General features: G+C 37.1%; 2 protein-coding genes and 1 pseudogene across 2 annotated transcripts; 1 reads left to right on the top strand and 2 right to left on the bottom strand.

Moving 5' to 3' along the window:
- Window positions 1-18: 18 nt before the first annotated feature.
- Window positions 19-5002, bottom strand: LOC114082142 (olfactory receptor 7E178-like; annotated as a pseudogene).
- A 4331-nt stretch (window positions 5003-9333) lies between these two features.
- Window positions 9334-10137, top strand: LOC114107828 (olfactory receptor 7D4-like). Its single transcript, XM_071601778.1, has one exon. It carries the CDS (start codon window positions 9334-9336, stop codon window positions 10135-10137), a length of 804 nt encoding a protein of 267 aa, XP_071457879.1.
- Window positions 10138-17922: 7785 nt separating this feature from the next.
- LOC114082231 (olfactory receptor 7E24-like) lies at window positions 17923-19420 on the bottom strand. The gene is made up of 2 exons (XM_027923569.2): window positions 19398-19420; window positions 17923-18865 (listed from the first exon to the last, which is right to left on the bottom strand). The coding sequence occupies exons 1-2, from the start codon at window positions 19418-19420 to the stop codon at window positions 17923-17925; spliced, it is 966 nt and encodes a 321-aa protein (XP_027779370.2).
- Between the last annotated feature and the right edge of the window lie 3926 nt (window positions 19421-23346).

Raw genomic sequence — 23346 nt, 5'->3', positions numbered from 1 at the left:
AAATCAGGATTTATAGGTCTAGATGTTATGTATTTGCTTTGCCAAACTACATATCAAATGGATGTCAGTGACCAGGAGGTTAGAATATGCTATTACAAGCCTTTTCATGGTGTTATTAATATCTCTGTTCCTCAGACTATAGATAAAGGGGTTGAGCATGGGAGTGACGGCTGTGTATATCACTGAGGCCACTGCACCCTTTCTAGAAGAATGAGACACAGCAGTGCCCAGGTACACCCCAAGGCCTGTTCCATAAAATAAGAAAACAATGGATAGGTGAGACCCACAGGTGGAGAAGGCTTTATATTTCCCACCCCGATGTTGGGATGTTCAAAATAGAGGAAACAATTTTATAGTATGAGAAAAAGATCCCTGAGATGGGAACAAAGCCAAATATGGCACCAACAAGATACATTAATATGTTATTAGTGGAGCTGACAGAACAGGAAAGACTGAGGACGTGAGAGGGATCACAGTAAAAATTTTTCATTTCCACACCTTTGAAGCAGGTAATCTGTAATGCAATCAAATTGTGCAGTTGGGATCCAAAGAGGCTAACCAGAAAAGACACCAAAACTAGAAAGCCACAGACAAGGACTCATGATGACTGAGTAGTGCAAGGGGTGACAGATGGCCACAAAGTGGTCATAGGCCATCACAGTCAGAAGCATGTCATCCATATGGACAAAAATGGCAAAAAGGGACATCTGTGTCAGGCAGCCCATGTAGGAAATTGCTCTGCTGTGAGTTTGGATGTTCACCAGCATCTTTGGGACCCTTATGGAGATGAAACCAATGTCAGCCAAGGACAGGTTGGAGAGGAAGAAATACATGGGGGTGTGGAGGTGGGAGTCAGAGCTGATGGCCAGGATGATGAGCAGGTTCCCAAGCACTGTGACCAGGTACATGGACAGGAACAGTCCAAAGAGGACAGACTGCAGGTCTGGATCATTTGAGAGTCCCATGAGCTGGAATTCTGAGACACATGTTAGATTGTGTTGTTCTTTATTGGTCAGATACCTTTGAAATGGAAAGAAAGTAGGATATAAAGGAAATAAAGTATCAGGCTCCATTACTGTGTATATTTTAATTCAAATATTTATGATTAAATTCTTCAGACTTGATTCATTAATATCTAACATTTGTGAGAAACCTAATCTTCTTGCAACATTTATTGTTGTTTTCTGTATTGTTCAATTCCTTCTGTATACATGTACTTATTTTCTAAGTACCAAGAGATACCCAGGGCCTCTTCAATGCTAGGAAATTGCTCTAACCTGAAGTATATGTCCAGCACTTTTTGTTTTATTGTGAAACAGGGTATCACTAAGATACTCAGGCTGATCTCCAAGTTTCTATCCTCCTGCCTCAGAGGAGATGGGCATCAAAAGATTGTGCCACTGCACCCTGCCAACCCACCTACTTTAGAGACATTCAACTGAACAATTGTAGAAGACCAGGACACAAGACATAACAAGACTACAAGTACAGCAACATGCAGCCTCTTCTCTAGGAAAGAAAAAGCATAGGAAATATCTTTCCCTCTTTCAAGAAGGAAAAAATATTTTAATTAAAGGGAATTAAAAAGCACATATCTTATTATATTCTAAGATAGTGGTGCAAATTCCTTTGATGCAGAATATAGTAGAATATGTATATATTACAAAAAAACCCAGAGAGCTGCATAATCTAATGACTAAATTAAGTTGTTTCTTCACAATCAGGACAGATTCTTATGGGGTCCTAACCTGCATGATTTCCCACCTTCATGGATGGAAGTACTCAGTCATGCATTGTTTATCTTTTTAAAAGTCATCCGATATATTACTTCTATTCTTGGCTTAGAAAGAGTCAAATTTAAATAAACATGAATTATTTAACTCCACATTATCACTTACATCATGGACTAGATATCTGGTAAAGGTGTACACCGCACCTGTCAATGATAATAGTGATATGTTAGAAGTACTTTGGAAAAGTAATACTGAATAAGAAGAGCAATGCTGGAGGAATCACAATACAGGACCTAAAATTAAACTACAGATATGTAGTAACAAAAACAGCATGCTATTAGCATCAAAACAGGCACAAAGACCATTAGAATAGAATACCCAGAAACAAACTGAAAATGTACAATCATCTGATGCTCAATATATCCTTAAAAAGTTGTCAAAAACATACATTGAAAAAAAGATAGGCTTTTAACACATGGTACTGGGTAACCTGGATATACATATGTAGGAGAATGAAGATAGAGCTCTATCTCTCATGCACAAAAATTAACTCAAAAAAGAGCAAAGACCTAGGAATTATACCAGAAATACCATGAGTGCTACAAGAAAGCATGGGGTCAACACTCCAACACATTGATTCAGGCACCAGTTTCCTTAAGAAAACGCATACAGTTCAAGAAACAAAACCAAGAATCAATAAGTACGATGACTGCACATTTTAAAAAAAATCTGTCCAGCCAAGTAAATAATTAAAAGAGTGAAGGGAGAGCCTACAGATTGGGACAAAATCTTTGCCAACCGCTGCTCTGACTGGAGATTGAAATCCAGAATATATAAAGAACTCAAAAAAACTCAATACCAAAAACAAAAATTCAACTAATAAATAGGCCAATGAAAGAAAAAGCATTACTCAAAAGAAGAAATACAAATTGCCAATAAATATGTGAAAAAATATTCAACATCTCTAGCAATCATAGATCATAGAAATGTAAGTCAAAACTACATTGAGATTTCATCTCACTCAAGTTGGAATGACTATCATCAAGAATCCAAATAACAATAACAAAAAGAATACAAATAACAATAAGTTCTGGTGAGGGTGTGGGGGAAAGGTGCATTCATACATTTCTGGTGGGACTGCAGCTTAGTAGAACCATTCTGGAAATCAGTGTAGAAGTTGCTCAAAAACTAGGAATGGAACTACCATATGACCCCACTATCCCACGCCTATTTATCTAAAAGAACTAAAATCATCACACTATACTGACACAGGCACATTAATGTTTATAGCAGTGCAACTCACAATAGCCAAGTTATGGAACCAGCCCTGGTTCCACAGAAGAATGGATAAAGAAAATGTGCTATATGTACATGGTGGAGTTTTACTCAGTCCTGAAGAATGATGGAACCACAGCATTTGCTGGTCAATGAACACAACTAGGGAACATCATGCTAAACAAAATAAACCACACACAAAACGTCAAAGGCTGAATGTTTTCTCTTATGTGCAGAAGCTAGGAAAAAAAAGTAAAAAAAGAGGATCCTCAGCAAAATGAAAGGGAGATCAGCGGAGTAGAGGAAGAGTATTAAGGGCAGGGAGGAGGGATGGGAAAGAGAGGTATTGCAGAAACTGACCAAATCATGCTAGGTACATATATGAATGTACCACAGTGAATTCCAATTTATGTATGTCTAAAAAGTGACAATTAAAAAATAAATAAATAGAAGAAAGAACAGTGGAGTAAGGGGTTAAGGGAAGGGGGGCAGTAAGAGAAGGAGATACTACTTGAGATTGAAATGGAGAAAACTATAAGTGTTCATGAATATGTCAAATGAACCCACAATTACATAAAACTATAATGCACTGGGGCTGGGGATATAACTCAGTTGGTAGAGTGCCTGCCTTTAAGCACAAGGTCCTGGGTTCAATCCCCAGCAACACACACACACACACACACACACATTATATATATATATATATATATATATATATATATATATATATATATATATTATATATTTTTTTTATATATATTTTTTTATATATATTTTTTCATATATATTTTTCATATAGCTATGTTCATATATATTTTCATAATGTATGTTCATATATATATATATCCATATATGTATAATTCATATATATATATATATATACATTCATATATATATTCATATGTGTATAATATTTTGAATTTTTTAAATTTTAGATAGTTTTGTTGGTATTAACCCAATAAATATCTGGTGAAGAAAATAACTCTGCATTGTTGATTAATATGATAATATTTAGTGACCTCTACTGTGTTTCACTGTTTTTCTGATCATAAGTCCTCTCATTTAAGTTGAGAACTTTAGCACCAAAGTTGTCCCCGAAGCCCAGGTTTCAGTCCCAAACATTTTTTTTTAACAACATGCATCTTCACATCTATCTCTTTGACACATGGATCAAAATTTTTTCTTTCACCTACATGAAGGAAACTCAGGTTCATTACTTTGTCAGGTTTCATGATGTTTTAGTTGGGATAAAAGGCAAAAGTACAGAAACTATTATAAATACACATTGGCCAATATGTCATATGGAAATAGGAATAGCAATTATCTAGCTCATAGAGTTGGTGTAATTATTTTTAATTATTAAATTTCTTAATTCATGTTTCTCCATCTCATGTATTGGTATATTTACCTGTGTAAATTTTAAAATACTTAAATATCCTGGCTCAAACCAAAATCAATTTCATCAGAATCTCTCTCTGTGAAGTTCTTGGTGGTCATTTCTTAAATCAGGGTTGAGAACTGCTATCTTAAAACATATCCTGGCTTATAGAAATTGTGCAATGACATCACCTGTTGTTTCTGTGAATAAAACTATCAATTTGAAAAATATAAATACTTAGTCATATTATTTATATTACTAAAAGTTCATCAAGATTTTAACTATCACCTGTGAAATTTGCCCTGTTGGTGTGTCTGCGTGATTCCACTCTCCAGCCAGCTCTCATCCAAAGGCAGCTACAGTCATTAATGGAGTGGCAGATGGTTTTGTTATGCATGTTTCCATGTCAGTATAGATTTCTTAAAAATATATACATGGTTTTCTTAACATACCTCAAAAGTACCTAAAGTTCATGATCATAGTGCAGAACACAATACCTCTTGCCCCTGGAAGTGTACTACTTGACATCAAGTTTATCTTTAAGTCTCTCTGTGAAGTACATATTTCCATTTCTAATGCTTTACCTGATGCACAGCATGACCTGAAGGAAGGTCATGGTAGGTTTATTACTATGAAAACCCTTCCAAAAATTCTTGTACCTGTCTCCATTTTATACAGTGAGAATTGCAATCGAATATATGGGGGGGAGATAGTTCTTTGGCATCCACAATTGATGCCTATTCAATTATATTACTGTAACTCAGGTACATGTATTGCCCTAACAAAAAAAATCAGTCATTGAAGTATGCATCTACTCTTTGTTAATGTAGAACATTAAAAATATCCCTAAGGTGCATCTAGTAATAATCATTCCCAGATAACTAGTGAAGAATTTAATATTGAATTGGGATTATTATTTCCATTTGATTTCAATAAAACGATGTGGCACTGATGCCTCTATAAAGATCATGCAGATGAATTCCAACAATCTACATGGAAAACTAAACTATGCAGCCAGCATCAGGAAGTTCTGCATAATCCTTCATAGTGTTACAGTTACCAGCTTCCTCCTGCCTACCTTCTGCATCACTTTCATAAGCATTTTGAGGTACTTAGGAAATTGTTTTAAGGGACGCATTTCCTGCTATCATGAAAGATAGTTTATGGGAAGAAAAACAATAGGGGAAGGACATCATACACCAGGACCCTCCCACAACCAGGTGTATGAACTCACAGTCCTCCTAGCTGAAATTTACACATTGGTGTCCTCCCATCTGGCAACCCAAACTTGTGTTTGTCCTGATGAGAAGACAAGGTTCTCATGGGCCTTTCTCCATCTGGGTCTATCTTAGCACTTACTGACTTATGCTGCATGTCTGCTGGGTCATGGCCAATTAGTGCACATCTAATGTCTCCCCAATGCCTGGTGCTCAGTGAGCATCAGCTCCAACCCCAGGATTGATATTAAGGGAGTCTTAGATAGGAGCTTCCTCATGCAGACAGCCATGGAAGGAGGAGACACTGGTATGGAGCCCACTGGATCTGAAGCATCACTGAGGGCTTGGAGGCACTGGCTGATTATTGATTATATGACCATGGAGGCTCAATGCACAGAGCTCATAATTATTGAAATTTCTAAGGTTTTCAATCCCTAAGGAGTTCATAATATTAATGGAAGAAGCATAGAAGGGCAAAACAAATGTCCACAAATGTATTTCAGCTCATCTTCTATCGAAGAGGAAGCTCATGTGTATATTTAATCTCTTTCATTCATTTTTTCTAAAGATTTATTTGCTTTTTATTTCTATTTCCTTATTATGAATATTAAATTTCAAACAGTTTACATTTTTTACCATTGTCAAGTGCAGAGCTCAGAATTATTAATTACTTTCACCCCATCCTCCAACTTTCTCCATCATCCATCTCCTGAAATTTAGCATCTTTCCAAAATGAAATATTTTACACTTTTTTAAAAACTCCCATTCCTCTTTCCCCAACACTGGCTACCACCATTATACCATAAACTTAATGAGAAATGTGATGAACCCAGCCTAATTCCGTCTCAAGATTGGGAGTCATCTCATCACAAAGTCATGAAAAGTTAATTTCTGTTTTACTATAAATTATTACAATTTCTAAACTTGTTGGAATTACTGTCTGTGCTCTGAAATCACCTATGCTTGGTTTTTCCTGACCAGATAAAACACTTTCTAAAACCTCAGTAGCACCTCATAAATTCTGATGTTGGGATCTAAATTTACTCCCTACCTTAAAATGTTAAGCCATGTAGATCATTAACCTAATATCAGCCTTTGTATTATGTTTGTCAAAATTCTGTTATCTGTAAATTCTCAAGACAGCCCCCTTTGCAACTTTTTGTTCTATTAAACCTTATTCCTGGAAAGCTGGGGTGCTGATCTCTAGCCCATGTTAGGGGAGACAGTTGCTGATTAGCTCTCTTTACACAAATACAAGCTTGATTTAATTTGATTTAAAATTTAGTTGGTAATCTTTTCTTAGCATCAGGGTTCAACAAATTAAAGACATTAAACTAGAAAAATAATGTTAATGAACAGGCAGGACTTGCAGAACTGCATGTTTAACTTTGTTGCATTTTCAAACATACCTTAGAGTTCAATGCCACCAATACTGCGACATGACTGAACCTGCCTGGGGAACATGTAACTTCTTTTTTCCTCAGGCTGTAATTGAAGGGATTTAGCATTGGGGTCACCAGGTGCCTATGACTGAGGTCACCAAACACTTTCTAGGGAAATGTGATAGAGCTGAAACAAGGGACAGGCCAATGCTAGTTCCACCAAATCAACAACTGACAGAGGAGTCTTCTTACTTCCCACCTGAGGTTAGGGCTCTGTGGTAGGGTAATGAATTCATTGTAAGAGAAAGGATCTGCAATGGAAAATGAAACCAAATACTGATGCGAGGAATACTTGACATTGTTATTAGAGACATTTTCAGGACAGGTAAGATTAAGGAGTCAAGAAGGGTCACTGAAGAAATTGGTGACTTCCACATCGTTGCAGTAGGTAAAGTGTAAAAAAATCAAATCATGCCTCTGGTATTCCAAAAGGGTAAACATAAGAGACACAAAAACTAACAAAGACAAGATCTCATAATGACCTGGTACTGCAGGAGGTGACAGATGGCCACAAACTGGTCATAGGCTTCACAGTCAGAAGCATATCATCCATATATCCCAAAGTGATATGATTCATAATCAGAAAACTTTGTCATATATATACCACATTACTCAGTCTCATTAATATTGTCACCTGTGCATGTTTTAAAATATCCAGATTTCCTGGCTTGAGACCAAGATATATTTAATCAGAATCTGCATTTAAAGGTTTCAGTGGTCCTTTTTTTATGACAGGGTTGAGAACCAATGCCCTTGAATGTTTGCTTGCACTTACAAGGTGCTCCATGAATAGTAATTGCTACTGTCAATAATAATTTCAGTATACCACATATACTAAAATATAACATTTATCTTACTGTGTCTAAAACAATATTTCTTTACTGAAACTATTCATTAAAACATCTACAAGAACTATTAATGCAGCTGGGCATAGTGGTACATATCTCTGAACAAGCAACTTGGGAGGCAGAGGCAGGAGGATTGTGTGTTGGGCACCAGCCTCAGCAAATTAGCAAGACCCTGTCTCAAAATTAAAAAAAAAAAAATAAAAGTGGGGAGTGACTGGGAATGTGGCTTAGTGATTAAGTGCCCCTAGGGTCAATCATTAGTGAAAAAAAAAAAAAAAAAACTAATACTACATATTGAAATACATGGAAATACATGAAATTAAAGTTGGAATTTCATAATTAGAATATATTGTTATATGCCCACTTCCTTCCAACAGGTTTTCATCATTCTTGGGTTGTCATATCCCTTCTTTATGCAAGTAAGTGCTCGCTCAAATTTTCTTTGTCTTCTAAGAAAGACATTTTGATTTGCGGGGGGTGGGGGCGGGGGATGTTGAGCAAAGGATACAAAATTCCAATTAGATTTGAGGAATGAGGTCAAAAGATAAACTATACAGGATGGTAACTATAGCTAATGATGGTATCATGTATTCTTGAAAAACACTGAGTACACATTAGACTTTGCATAAGAGAGTTTGAATAACTTTTCCAAGGACACAAACATGATTTATATGTGCACCCAAATTCTACTGCAGAAATCTGACTAAAAAAGCCAATTTTAAATCTCAGTTCTATGCTATCCTTTGGTAGAAATTATATTAAAGGATACTAGTAATAATGATGACAACAATAACAACAATAATAATAATTATCATTTGTTGGGTCTCTTAAAGTTAACAGCGGCAGTTTTAAACCTTACAAACAATAAGGCAATAACTATATTTTTAAAAAGAAAAAAATAAATATTGACAGTTAACTGTCACATCACTATGAAGTATCTGGTCATAGAAAAAAATGTTGCTTATATTACATATCTAATTAATCTTTATTTTAGAGGTTTTACAATGAACAGTTTGGAGACAATCAAAAAATTGGAGGCATATCTTTATTATGGAATGATAATATCAACTAAAAATTAGTTTATATCAATAAATTTAAATCTGAGAATTAAGTGAATCAACGATACAAAAAAAAAAAGAAAAAAAATGTGCTACTTTTAAGGAACTGTGGATGATTATATACATTTAAAAGTGAAATGGACTACCACATGGCTGAGGGAAATAGTCATTTTCAGGATCCAATAGAAGTGAAGGATGTTCATCCAAGATGATGCTGTAAGGGGAGCCCGGTGGCTATTTTTTGAACATATTTTGCCTTCTTTGCCAGCAGATACATCAGCTGCATGGAAGCAGAAAACCACAAATTATTAACACAATTCTTCCTCCTGGCATTTCAGAGGATCCAGAACTGCAGCCCCTCCTCTTTGGACTATTCCTGTCCATGTACCTGGTCACAGTGCTTGGGAGCCTGCTCATCATCCTGGCTGTCAGCTCTGATCCCACTGCCACACCCTCATGTTTTACATCTACCATAATCCCACAGATGCTGTTGAACATTCATGCAAGCAGCAAAGAGATTTCCTACTTAGAATGTCTTGCTCAAGTATATTTTTTTATGATTTTTGTTGGAACGGATAATATGCTACTGACCGTTATGGCCTATGACCACTTTGTGGCCATCTGCCACCCACTGAAATACACAGTCATCATAAAATTTGATGGTCAGCTCTGTGTCCTCCTGGTTCTGATGTCTTGGACCATCATGTTCTGGGTCTCCCTGGTTCATATTCTACTGTTGAAGCAACTGACCTTCTCTATGGGCACTGAAATCCCTCCTTTCTTCTGTGAAGTGCCTCAGCTTTTCAAGGTGGCCAGCTCTGATACTCTCATGGGTATCATCACTATGTATGTTTCAACTGCCCTGCTGGTTGTATTTCCTGTTGCTGAGATCCTCTACTCCTACTTTCAGATTGTCTCCTCCTTATTGAGGATGTCCTCCTTTGTGAGCAAGTCTAAAGCATTTTCCACCTGTGGGTCTCATCTCTGTGTGGTCTCCTTGTTCTATGGAACAGGCCTTGTGGAATACCTCAATTCTGCTGGGGCCCATTCTTCCCAAAGAACCATGATCGCCTCAGTGATGTACACTGTGGTCACCCCCATGTTGAACCCCTTCATCTACAGCCTGAGGAACAAGGATGTGAAGGGGCACGGGGAGACTCCTCAGAGAGCAGCCTCTTGTCCTTGATGGATCACTGACCTCAGAACTCAGGAGATTTTTTTAGGCCCAGAAGCAAATGCACTGAATTTCAATTTCTGGCTCTTTTCTTCCTCTAAATGACATGCTTAATTTCTTATACTCCGCAAACAATTATAAGCTCATGGAAAAAAAATACTCAACACTATTAGTGAGGAAGATCTAAATCAAAGCCGCAATGAGATGCAACTTCACACCCAATTAAAAAAACAAAAAGACAATAAAAATTGTTGGCAAAGACACAGAGAATCGGAACTTTCAGACCAATCCAGTGGGAATGTAAAATGGTTTAGCCATTTTGGGAACAAAATTTTCAGTTCCTCAAATAGTTCATCACATAGTTATCATATGAGTCAGTAATTTAAATCCTTGGTATATACCCAGGAAAACTGAAAACTTTCACACATAAATATCCACAAAAATGTTTATTGTACCATTTTTCATAACTTCCCAGATCTAGGAAAGCCAAAATATCCATCAACTGATGAATGGATAACTTAATGTGATATATCCACATATCCATGAATGTGATTCAGCCATGATAATGAATGTCATATTAATATATGCCAAAATTTAGATGAGTCTTGAAAACATTATGTTAAATGATAGAAGGCAGACAAAAAAAATCATGTATTACATGATTCCATTTTTTGAGGTTATTAAAATATTCTGGAATTAGGTAGTGGTGATGGCTGCACAACCATGTTAATATGTTCAAATTACTTCATTTTATACTTTACAGAGTGAATTGGGGTTGTGTGAATTTTAGTTCAAAAATAATTCAAAAATTAAAGTAATATGGTTGTCAAAAGAAAAGTTCGTTTCATAGAATCATAGTCACTGCTCTTCTACTTCTGAATTCATAGTCAATGAAATAAATCTGTTCCTACCTAAAGAAAAAAAAAATGACTGTTTTTATGTTTGTAAATTTGCCAGGTGTGATGGCACCTGCCAATAATCCCAGCGACTCAGGAGGCTGAGGCAGGAGGATCACGAGTTCAAAGCCAGCCTTACAAAAAGCGAGGTGCTAAGCAAGTCAATGAGACCATCTCAAAATAAAATACAAAATAGGGCTGAGGATGTGGCTCAGTGGTCGAGTGCCCCTGAGTTCAATCCCTGGTACTCCCCAAAAATATAAATTTGTAAATTCATTTAATGAATCAGGTAAATAAGGGATTGTATTACAATGATACTATTCTCATTTTTGCAATTCAGATTTATGTCTCTAATGAGAACTTCCTGTTTTTATTTCCATACACCTTTCTTGTGATTTGGGATTTTATGCGTTGATAATTTAAGGTTTTTTTTTTTTTTTTTTTTTTTTTTTTTTTTAAATATAAATAAGAATTCAACTCCGGTGTTTTGTCAAAGTGATATATGTTGGTATAGTGTAAAATACTGATCTTTACACAGTTGTTGGTAACTTTCAACTCCTTCAAATATTCCAAAGTTTCCAACAAGCATAGAGTCAAGGGGTTGCTAAAGTTGCAGTCATCTCATGGCTATAAATCCCACACACTCTTTCTATTATCTGCATTCCCTATCCCAATCAAACCAACTTTTTTGGTCATGGGGAGGATTTAGGTCCTTCCTGATGGCAAGAGGCCTCCCTCAGTTCCTCACCATGAGGGGTCTTGGGGACAGCTCACAAAACAGCAGGTGGCTTCTGTTGATGTAAGCAAATAGGTGACAGAGCAGCAAAGAGCCAGGCCTACCCAACTATCAAGACATTGGTCTCAAAGCTGCAGGGTGTCCCCACAACCTCCCAATAAGCTGAAGTTTTTTTTTTGTTCCCAAATATAGCAAGTGCATCAGGGTCTTCTAATTTCAGCTCAAAAAGAAAATATTTCTCTCACTCCAGAATATATTGCAAAGCTTTGTGTAAGTCTGTGTTGTCACCTAGTGAAGTCATTAACTAAATGTACTTTTGTCCAGTCATTTCTGAAGTTGATAAAAATCAACTTGGAAAGAAAAGAGTACTACTTGCCTTTTGCACATGTTCTAACTTGTTGTTCAGAAATTATGATCCTTGGAAAATACTCACACCCCACCCATGAGAGCCTTGTGGGCTCAGATAGATAAATTTAGACATTGATTGATAATTAATTGCTATAATAAACCTGAATATGTGTGTGGATAAATGTTAGAAGTAAATTTGGCAAGACCATGTAATCAAACAGCAAGTGTATAGAGCTGAACTGGATAGAGATGCTTGGTATTGTGAACTTTTAATACATTTGGGTGGTAGCAAATTTTTAATATTAAACTGCAGTCATTTCATAGTGAATAGATGGGATCAGACATTAGGATCCCTACCATAGTGTTATGTAAAGGACATGCTGAATAAAGCTAAAAGAGCTATGTTTGTGCAGTTAATAAATCCTTTCCTCTCTGCTTTTTCTAATTTTCCAACACATAATGAATGTCCTTAATGAAAACAAAAAGACCCTAACATTTGACCTTTTCTAGATGTGCATGATAAATTTCTACCCACACTTTTTTACCCTTTATTATTTGTAGAACTATTCAAATCCCACCATCGTTCTATGATTCTTCATCTTGCAAATACTGTTTAAGAAATCTAGGTCTTTTGTACAACCAGCACTATCCCCATCTCCAGAAGATTTTCCCCTCCCCCAAATAAAATAAAATATAGTTCTGATAAAACATAAACTTTACATTTAATTTCTAAGAAATGTTTAGAGATCTCTTTAAAAAAGTTATTCCCTCCAGTGAAGGAAGAGGCTAATGGATGTGTGAATGTCAAATTGTCTTTGCCTTGTGGAGCAGTGAATAATTTCTCCAATGCACATGAAAGCTAGAACCTGGGCAAAAGGCAAGTAGTACTCTTTTCTTTCCAAACCTTGGAACTCTAGCAGAGCAATGGCAGAGATAAGGTGCATCTCTATGTTGGAAATTGTTAAGTGTACCATTCACCATCTGCATCATACAAGTTTCTCAAGATAAAAGGAATCAATGGGATAATCACTTGAGTAATGGGATAGATGGAGAGATTAATAGAAAGATGATAGAAGATAGATATATAAATTGTATGTGGGATAATATTTTCCCTGACTATGGTAGATTTTGAGTGTATAAGTAAATTATGTTTATTATCAGTCTTGATCTGGTCAAGAGATCATTGTATAAACATGTGATGGTCTCTCAGCCCTTAGGATGAAATTCTACTGAAATTCAAATAAATTTAAATGCATTAACACTAGAATAGATTATCTTTATCTATTTAACAGATTCCTACAAGGTATGTATTATCTGTTTCATCCTAGAGTTGCTTCAGATAAGTAGCATTAAAATAAAGAATCTGAGGTCAGGAGAGCACAAAAATGTGTCCCAGTCCACTCAGCTAGTACTTTTCAGTTGTGCTAAACACAGTGGTAAACACCTGTCATCCCAGCAACTCAGGAAACTTTGGCAGGGGGATCACAAGTTGAAGGTCAGCCTCAGGAACTTAGCAAGATCCTGTCTCAAATAAAACAAAAAGAGAACGTAAAAGGGCTAAGGGTGTAGCTCAGTGGTAGAGAGCCCCTAGATTCATTCCCAGTACCACAAAAATAAGTATTTTTCGGATGAATTTTCTGCCTCCCCCCATTGATAAGATTATTGTGTCAGATAAGAGTTCCTTTATGTTGTGAATCACAAGAAGGGGAGATACAGCAATGAATGAATGTCTAAGAAATGATTTAGGGTCTTCTTCTTTCAGGAGCAAGTTCAAGTGTATTCACTCCATTCAATATATCCTTTAAAAAAGAAATCCATCTTTTTTTTTTTAATTTCCATGTTCATTGTGGTAAAATACAATAAAACAAAAAAAGTGCCATTTTGAACTGGAGAATATTATATTAAGTGAAATAAACCACTTTAACCATTTCTAAGCATGCAGATTGGTGGCATTAGTTACACTGGCATTTTGTACCACCACCACTATCTCCATCACCAGAAGATTTTTCCCTTCCCCCAAATAAAACTTTGCACTCATTTGAAAAACTGTCATCCTCCACCTCACCAACCATCAACCACGATTCTACCCTGAAACATCATAAGGACTCAAATCCATTAAACTTCAAGTGTTAACAAGAGGGCACCATTTATAAGCTATGTGTTTAGTTTTGCTACTTTTTCCAATTCACATTCCAGAGGATGCCACAGGTACTGAGCTTAGACCATCCTTCTCTTGAGTCTCTTCTAGGCACTTGCAATGTCCCTGTTTCTATGGCTGTGGAAGAAGAGAGTTAGCATAGGGGTGGTCACAGTGTCTACCAATGAGAATCCCTCACTGGGAGAATGGAGCACAGCTGATCCAAGGTATTGTCCAAGGTCTGTTCCATGAAATAAGCAAACAACTGCCAGTTGAGAGCAAAAGGTGGAGAACACTTTATACTTCCCACCTGATGAATATCCAAATGGTGGTAATGATTTTCTAGTAAGAGGAAAGGACTCCCAGGATAAGGAAAAGGCAAACATGGCACCAATGAGTCCCAGCACTATGCTATTGTTAGTAGTATGAGAACAGGCAGGAAGAACACACTGAGGAGGGTGACAGAAGAAATTACCAATTTCCACCTGTAGGAAGCAGACAAGTTGCAAGGCCAGCAAATGGTTTAGCTGAATCCTAAAGTCTAACAAAGACGATGCCCAACTAAGAGACCACAGAGGTGGGGTCCATGATACTGGTTAGTACAGTGGCCCCTTTCCACTCTTATGAGCAGGTTCCCACATCATGGCCAGGAAAGATCCTAAGAGGACACACTGCAGTTGCTGGATCATCTGAGAGTTCCATGAGATGGAATTCTACATTCATGTTAGTTTTTTGCTTCTGTGTTTATAGGACACCTTTGAGCAGAAAAGAAGGTAGGATAAAGGAAACAGCAAGCAAGCACTCAGGACTGTATATGTGTTTACTCTAAGCATTCACAGTTGAGTATCCAGACCTGAGGTCCACACATCTTCAACAACATCTCACAGTTGTGACAAACTCCATCTTCCTGGAAATCTTCCAATATTGGTTTCTATTTTATTAACCTCTTTCTGTACATTTTTGTTAGGAACTAAGTATTGAATCTTCTACATACTAGGCAAGCACTCTAACACTGAAGTACATCCACATCCCTTTTAATATTAAGTACATTCACAGTGTCTCAATAAGTTGCAGAGTCTAGGCTTGAATTTGTGATCCTCCAGCTACAAACTCCTTACTCATTAGGATTCCTGACATGCACCATTCTGCCCAACTACTTTAGGGACTCTAAACAAAAGAGCATTGGAAGACCAAAAACACTGTATATAACAGGCTCACGATCACAGTAATGTGCAGCCTACCCCAGGGGTGTGGGTGATGAAACCACAACATAAGAAATAGCTTTCTACGTTTTAGAAATAGAATTCATTTTAATTAAAGAAAAACAATAAACAATTTAGTGTGCTGTATTATTTTCTAAGATAATGGTCTGGATTCTTTCAATGAAGGATATATATTAACATTGCATAAGAGCCAGCACTGCATAATATGACAATGACATTACAGATGAACATTTATTATCAGAACACATTGTTCGGTGCCACTGTTCTTCCAGGAGTTCCAAAACTCTGAGGTTATTGATCTCCCTGTAAGGATAGAAGTAATCAGCCAAATTCTGTTTGTCTTTTAACAATCATTAAATCATTCACATCCACAAGAATGGGGTCCTAATTAGAACAAAATACATTCCCTGCTTGTATAGTTATATCAAAGTGGATTCTACAGTCATGTGTAACTAAAACGAACCAATATAAATGAATGAATAAATAAATAAAATCATTCAAAATTCTGTTTCCTTCCTTGCCTTAGTTATACTTCAAATATTGGGAAATGTGGTTTAATTTATAGCACATAATGAATGGCATCACAGACCAGATATGTGCTATTAGTGTAAACTGAGCCTGTCCATGATTAAATAATAATGAAGTGCTTAAAACCAATTTTTGAGTCTTTTTAAAATCCAGTTTCTGTGGTACAAACCCTACAAATACCTGGTGAGGAAAAGAGCTCTTTGCATTTTTTGCTGTGGTAATCTATGTTACAATTGAGAAATTTAACACCATGGATGCCCTCAGAGACCAGGTTTAATCCCAACGTTTTTATGCTATTGAATAGATTTTCACAACAATTTCTAAACTGATGAATAGATTGTAATTCTCTGACTTCAGTTATGTGGAGGAAACTCAGGGAGTTACTCTGTCAGACTTTGCAATGCTACAGTTGGGATAAAATATGAAAGACAACAGTACAGAAACTACTGCAAATACAGGAAAATGGTGATAATAATTATCTAACTTACAAGGTTGTGATAAGAATTTTTGACTTTTAAATTTCTTCTTTCAAAATTAAAATGTGGATGCCTATTTATTCTGATATATTTATATATTTGTATATGTAAATTTTAAAATATTTAGATTCCCTGACATGAAACCAACACCAATTTAATCAGACTATCTGCCTATGAAATTCTTGGTGGTGGCTTGTGTTTTGGTTTTTTGTTTATATATATATATATATATAATCAGGGTTTGAACCCATGGTGTTAAACTCATGAACCACATCACTAGCCCTGTCTCAAAATAAAAAAATGAAAAGGGGCTAGTGATATGGTTCACGGGTTTAACACCATGGGTTCAAACACTGATATAGTTACTAAGAACCTTGCTAAGCTGCTCAGGCTGGCTTTGAACTTGAGATTCTCCTACCTTGAACTAAGGAGCCACTGGGATTATAGGTGTGTACCTCCACACCAAGCTGGGTGGTCTTTTCTTATATCAGGGTTGGTAATCTTGGCATTAGAATATATCCTGCTATTCAGAAATCATATAATAACATTACCTGTTACTACTATGAATAAAACTAACAATTTGAAAATTTAAAATTTAGTAACATCATTTACTAATATTTTCTTCATAACTACAACTGAATCTAGATTGTAATAATCACATTGAACTTCGACTTCTTGATAACTCTGCATAATTCCATTCTCCTGCAGAGCTCTCACCGAAACCAACTAGTGGCATGAATTTGCTGATAGATTTTGCTCTCTATATTGGCATAACAGTATTGACTTATACATGCATAAACACTTTTCTCAAGAAATTACAAAAAAGAACCTAAACCTCATCTAAGTCATCAAGAACACAAAACTTACTACCTTGAAATGTACTACTTGACAGCAACAAGTGTTTTTCAGCGTATCTGTGAAAGACAAACATTTGTTTCTAATGCTTTAACAGATGCATAGAAGTATCTAGAGAGATGTCATTAAATGTGTAAGTTTATTATTATGGCAATCTATTCAAAATTCTTATGCCTCTCTCCATTTTGCACAACTGAGAATTACTATGTAATATATGGGTGTAGGTTTGTTGATTGACTTCCACAATTCAAGAATTTTCACTATTACACTTCCTATATTTATTGTTGCAAAAACAATAAATTGAGGATTTAAAAAGTTATAATATTCACCATTCTGGAGTATGTAGACCAGCAGTCTTAATCACATGTACATGGCTATGACACAATCACTTTCATTTAACTTTAAAATTTTCCATTTTTCTAAACTGATACTTTGTTCCAAATGTGAGAATTTTCCAAACACTAGCCAGAGGCATTCCACTGAAAATGTGAGAAACTAAGGCCATTGATATTCCTAAAGAGGCAGATTAACAGAACTCCATATTTCATTTTAATGCCTTTCCTATACACATTGCAATTGGACCCTACAGGGGCTGAGATTAGACCCTCCTGCTGGGCAGCCTCCTCAGGGCACCTTTAATGTCCCTGTTCCTCAGGTAGTAGATGAAGGGGTTCAGCATGGGGGTGACCACAGTGTACACCACTGAGGCCACTGCACTCTTTCTGGGAGAAGGCGATGCAGCTGAACCAAGGTACACTCCAAACCCTGTCCCTATAAATAAACAAACAACTGCCAGGTGAGAACCACAGGTGGAGAAGGCTTTGTACTTCCCTGCTGAGGATGGGATCCTCAGAATGGAGGAAACAATTTTATAGTAAGAGAAAAGAATCCCTGAGAAGGGGAAAAAGCCATAAAATGCTCCCAGGATATACTGGACAATGGTATCAGAGTAGGTGTCAGAACAGGAAAGATTCAGAACTTGAGAAGGGTCACAGAAGAAACTGTAAATTTTCACATGCTTGAAGTTAGTAATTTTTAAAATCATCAAAACATGCAGCTGGGAGTTCAAAAAGCTGAACAAAAATGAAACCAAAATTAAGAAGCCACAGAGACGGGGGTTCATCATGATCAAATAGTGCAGGGGGTGACATATGGCTACAAACCGATCATAGGCCATCACAATCAGAATCATGTAGTCCATAGAGACAAAAATGGTAAAGAGAGATATCTGTGTCAGGCCGCCCACATAGGAGATGACCCTTCTGTGAGTCTGAATGTTCATGAGCATCTTTGGGACTGTGGTGGAGATTGAACAGATATCAGACCAGGACAGGTTGGAGAGGAAGAGGTACATGGGGGTGTGGAGGTGGGAGTCAGAGTTGACAGCCAGGATGATGAGCAGGTTCCCAAGCACTGTGATCAGGTACATGGACAGGAACATTCCAAAGAGGAGGGGCTGCAGGTCTGGATCCTCTGAGAGTCCCAGGAGATGGAACCCTGAAACACGTGTTAAGTTTTGTGCTTCTGTGCTGCTTGGACACCTTTTGAAAAAGCAAAGAGTGCAAGAAAAAAAGAAACCCATCAGCAGGAGCCCCTCACTCTGTGTGCATTTGAATTCACGTATTCCCTAGGAAGCTGCTCACACTGGAGATTCACATGCATTCAATAGTTCTCAGAAGTATAACACCCAGTCCTGCTTAATCTTTCACTATTGCTCTCTCCATCATTCACCCCACTTTCCACACCCTCTTTGGAGACACTGAACTGAGCAAAGTTAGAAGTCCAGAGCAGACAAGAGAAGAAGTTCATGATCACAATAAAATATAGCCTACTGCTTAAGATAAAATTCAGGGAAAGTAATAACTTTTCTATTAAGAAAAAGCAACCTTCATGAAAGCACTGTTATGAATCTTGAACAACATGCCTTTACCAATGCCCTTGGCCCATGCCCTTGCCCCATGCTTTGGCCCATGCCCTTGGCCCATGCCCTGGGCTCATGCCCCTGTAATATGGGTGAAATAAACAAGTGCAGGGAAAAGTGGTGCAAAATTGTGCAGCTCCATCCTGGCTCACCTCCAGTCCAGAACCTGATACATCCCTTCTATAAACATTGGATACCCTGCCCCAAACAGGGCTGGCTCTCACCCTCAAGACAGCCCACATTCTCCCTCGCATGTGTACCTGCCTTCATAAATAAACCTCTGTCCATGCCTCTGTCCAGCTCCTGCTGAAATTCTTCTTCATCACATATTCCAAGAACCACACTGGTTGGGAGTTGAGCTCCCCCTCTGCTCTGGGAACCCCCTGGACCCATCCCCAGAAACATCTCCCGTGACGTTACTATCTCTGCCTGATTCCACTCTCCTGCAAACCTGTCTCCCAAACACACCTACTTCATGAAATGGGGAGCTGTGATTTTCTGTTGATATTTCTATGTCAATATTAATTTATGTTCCTATAAAGATTTCCATTAAAAATTACCTAAAAATCACCTAATTCTCATCTAAGTAGGTGCATAACACAATATCTATTGCCCCGAAAATATTAACTTGAGGTGCTAACTCCATTTGAGAAGATCATTTCTCTACTTCAAAGTCTTCATCCTACACAAAGCATTACCTGAAGAAAAGACATCATTGATCCAGTAAGATTTTAATATATGCATATTATTTTTAATAACTTCATATTTTAATATTTCAAAATTATTGTTCCTCTATTCATATCACACAAATAAGAATGTCTCTATATCATATTGGAACAATGCATGTCCAAGTTTACTACATCAGAGCTTCATATATTTACCAATTTTTGAAAATCATCATTATAGTTACACTCAGTAGTTGGGTTCATCCTTTTCCATATCATTATTGTATTACAGTTGTACATTACAGTGAGATTTATTGTTACATATTAATACATGCACACAATGTAAGGATTTAATTTGATCAGTACCAATCCCTAATAGTCCATCTTCTAGAATTTAGCTGTGTACCCAGGTGAAAAAACTCACCATTCCTCCCCAACCCAGTGATCATCACTCTTCTGTGAAGCAGGATGAGAAGAGAGTCATTCAAACAAAAAGCAAATGCTCAGGGAAGAGGCATTTCCATTACTGGATTTAATTATGTTGTATTTTCCAGCCTGTGTTACAATCGGGTGCCTCAGATCCTGAGAATGCTAGCAGCCTCCTCAATGGTGGAGTAATGACTCTGTTCCTCTGGCTTAACTGAAGTATTCTGCATACAGGTGCCTACTGCACAACCATGGAGGCCAGCACATCTTTTCTACACTCCAAAGGTGCTTGAATTTGCCCCTATTTTATACTTCCAAGTCATGGTAATGGGGAACAAACATTTTCTGTTTAATTTGTATTCAATTCAACTGTATGAGTAGAATCCATCTCAGTTGCTGGTTCTCAGTGACACTAACAACCTGCTCTGTGTTGAAGAAATGATAGGTAGATCTAGCAGCATTGAGGCTAAATTGTGAATCTCTGGGTCTGATGCATGAATTTTTTTAATGGTTTCCTAATATTAGGAACATTCTAAGCAGAGCTCCAGAGGCCTCAACTGCAAACACATCTCAGGTACACTCTGACCACTCGTCAGTTTCTTGAATCATAATAAAATACAAGTGTGACTCTGGGTCTTCTTTTCACATTGAGTGGGCTCATTGTAAGAATTCAGACGATGTGGACAGCTCCAGGGATACCCTGTGGTAGAGGTCTGTGTCCAGCTATTCTTACCTACTTTTTCACTGATTTTTTCCTCTTTGAGCCATTCGCCCATGTGCCCTGTGTCTCAACTCCACAGTGCAATTCAAATGTGGCTGCAGTAATTCAACCTAAAAACCTAGCATGAGTTACACACACAAAAAAAAACTGTGTCCCATTTTTGTAAAATAAAATAAAGTGCCGGAAAACCTTGCAGATGAATTCAGATAATCTGCATGGAACTCTGTTCAACACCTTGCACTCAGGAATCTCTTATTAGGAATTCATGATGTTTTTTTATGGTTGATCTCCTCATCCTCATCACCTTCATACACCTGTATAATGCTTAGGAGAAGTATAAATGGAGTGTATTTACTCCCTTTGTGGAGGAAACTTTATGGGAAATAGAATCACTGAGGCAGGAAAAGAAACGCTTTGCATGAGATTTTGGTTACCATCACCACAACCAGTCTCCCATGTGGCTACTAAAACATCATGTTCATCACCATGAGGAGGAGGTAATGCTTAGGACATTCCCTCTTCCAATCACCATCTCCCACAGAACTTACTGGTTTGCCCTGTTTTTTTCTTTTTTAAAAATTTGTTGTAACTGGTTATACATGAAATCAGAATGCATTTCAATTAATTCATTGTACACAAACGGAGCACAACTTCTCATTTCTCTGGCTGTATATGATGCAGAATCACACAACTCATGCAATCATACATGTACATAGGGTAATAATGTCCATCTCATTCCTCCATCCTTCCCACCCTCACATTCCCCTCCTCCCGTTACTGCCTTATGCCAAGTCCTAATTTATTCCATTTTCCCCTACCCACCACCCACTATGGATTAGCTTCTGCATATCAGAGAAAGCATTTGGCCTTTGCTTTTTTGAGATTGTCTTATTTCACTTCACATGGTATTCTCTAGTTCCCCGTTAGGCTGAATAATATATCATTGTGTATATACCACATTTCCTTTATCCATTCATCTGTTGAAGGGCATCTAGGTTGTTTCCATAGTTTAGCTATTGTGAATTGAGCTACCTTAAACATTGATGTGGCTGTGTCTCAGGTCCTTTGGTTATAGACCAAGGAGTGGGGCAACTGGGTCAAATGGTGGTTCCACAACAAAAACTTAACACCAAAAAAAAAAAAAAAAAAAAAAAAACAATCAATAAATGGACTAAGGAACTGAACAGACACTTCACAGAAGATATACAATTGATCAATACATATATGAAAACAATATTCAATATTTCTAGCATTTAGAGAAATACAAATCAAAAGTACTCTAAGATTTCATCTCACTCCAGTCAGAATGGCAATTATCAAGAGCCATGTGCCTCAAAGCCACACAGCATTTCAAATATGGCTTCAGTTATTCAATCTGAATTCCTAGCCCAAGTTACATGAACACTTGTGTTTATTCCTGTTCTCTAAAATAAAATTGTGTGATACTTATGCCGTGGGAAGACTTTGCATGTGAATTCCAACAATCTACAAATAGAGAATGTGGGGGGAAAAGGCTCACTCGTACATTGCTCATGGGACTGCAAATTGGTGCCACCACTCTGGAAAGCAGTATGGAAATTTCTTAGAAAACTTGGAATGGAACCACTTCTCTGTTTTTTTTAAGTTCCATTTTTATTAGGTTAAAATATAAATAATAAAAATTACTATTGAACCACAATAAGTATACACTTGAGTGACATTTATTTGGTCATTATTTTTTTTTATTAAACATTCAGTTCTTAGAAAACAGTGGGTCTACTGCCCAGATGGATTGTCAAAGGACTCTGCAGCATTGGAATGATGTCAAACTCTGAAGTGTCTCTCAGACCAAGCTCTAAGTGTCTCTCAATTCCCTCTGTTCTTTCTTCATGTTTCCTAGGTTCATGAATGTCTCTGCCATTGATGCTGAGTAATTAAATGTTGCAGATGCTGTTGAGAGAAAGTTTGGGGCTTCTGTGTCCATGCCACAGACACAAACAAGAGCTGCTCAATATCAACTCCTGCTCTTAGGGAAATTTTTTAGTAGATTGAAGGTACAGAGAGGAGACTGTCACCGTATTGGAACCACACTTGAGCATGTCCAGGACCTGTGAATGTAGCAAAGGTCTATTCAGTGTTTAACAACATAGTTTTAATTTTTATCTCTCTGTGCCTAACATGGTAGAGGCTCTGGGAAATCAGAAATGAGAGAGAGAAGGTTTTTCACCCAACATATAGCATATACATATGAAATGGGAATAAGAGGCTGTACCATTACAGAAATATGAAAATAGAAACAGGTCACAGGAT

The sequence above is a fragment of the Marmota flaviventris genome, chromosome 1, assembly GCF_047511675.1.
Source record: "Marmota flaviventris isolate mMarFla1 chromosome 1, mMarFla1.hap1, whole genome shotgun sequence".
Classification (NCBI taxonomy): domain Eukaryota; kingdom Metazoa; phylum Chordata; class Mammalia; order Rodentia; family Sciuridae; genus Marmota; species Marmota flaviventris.
This window is presented reverse-complemented; position numbering and strand designations above follow the sequence as displayed.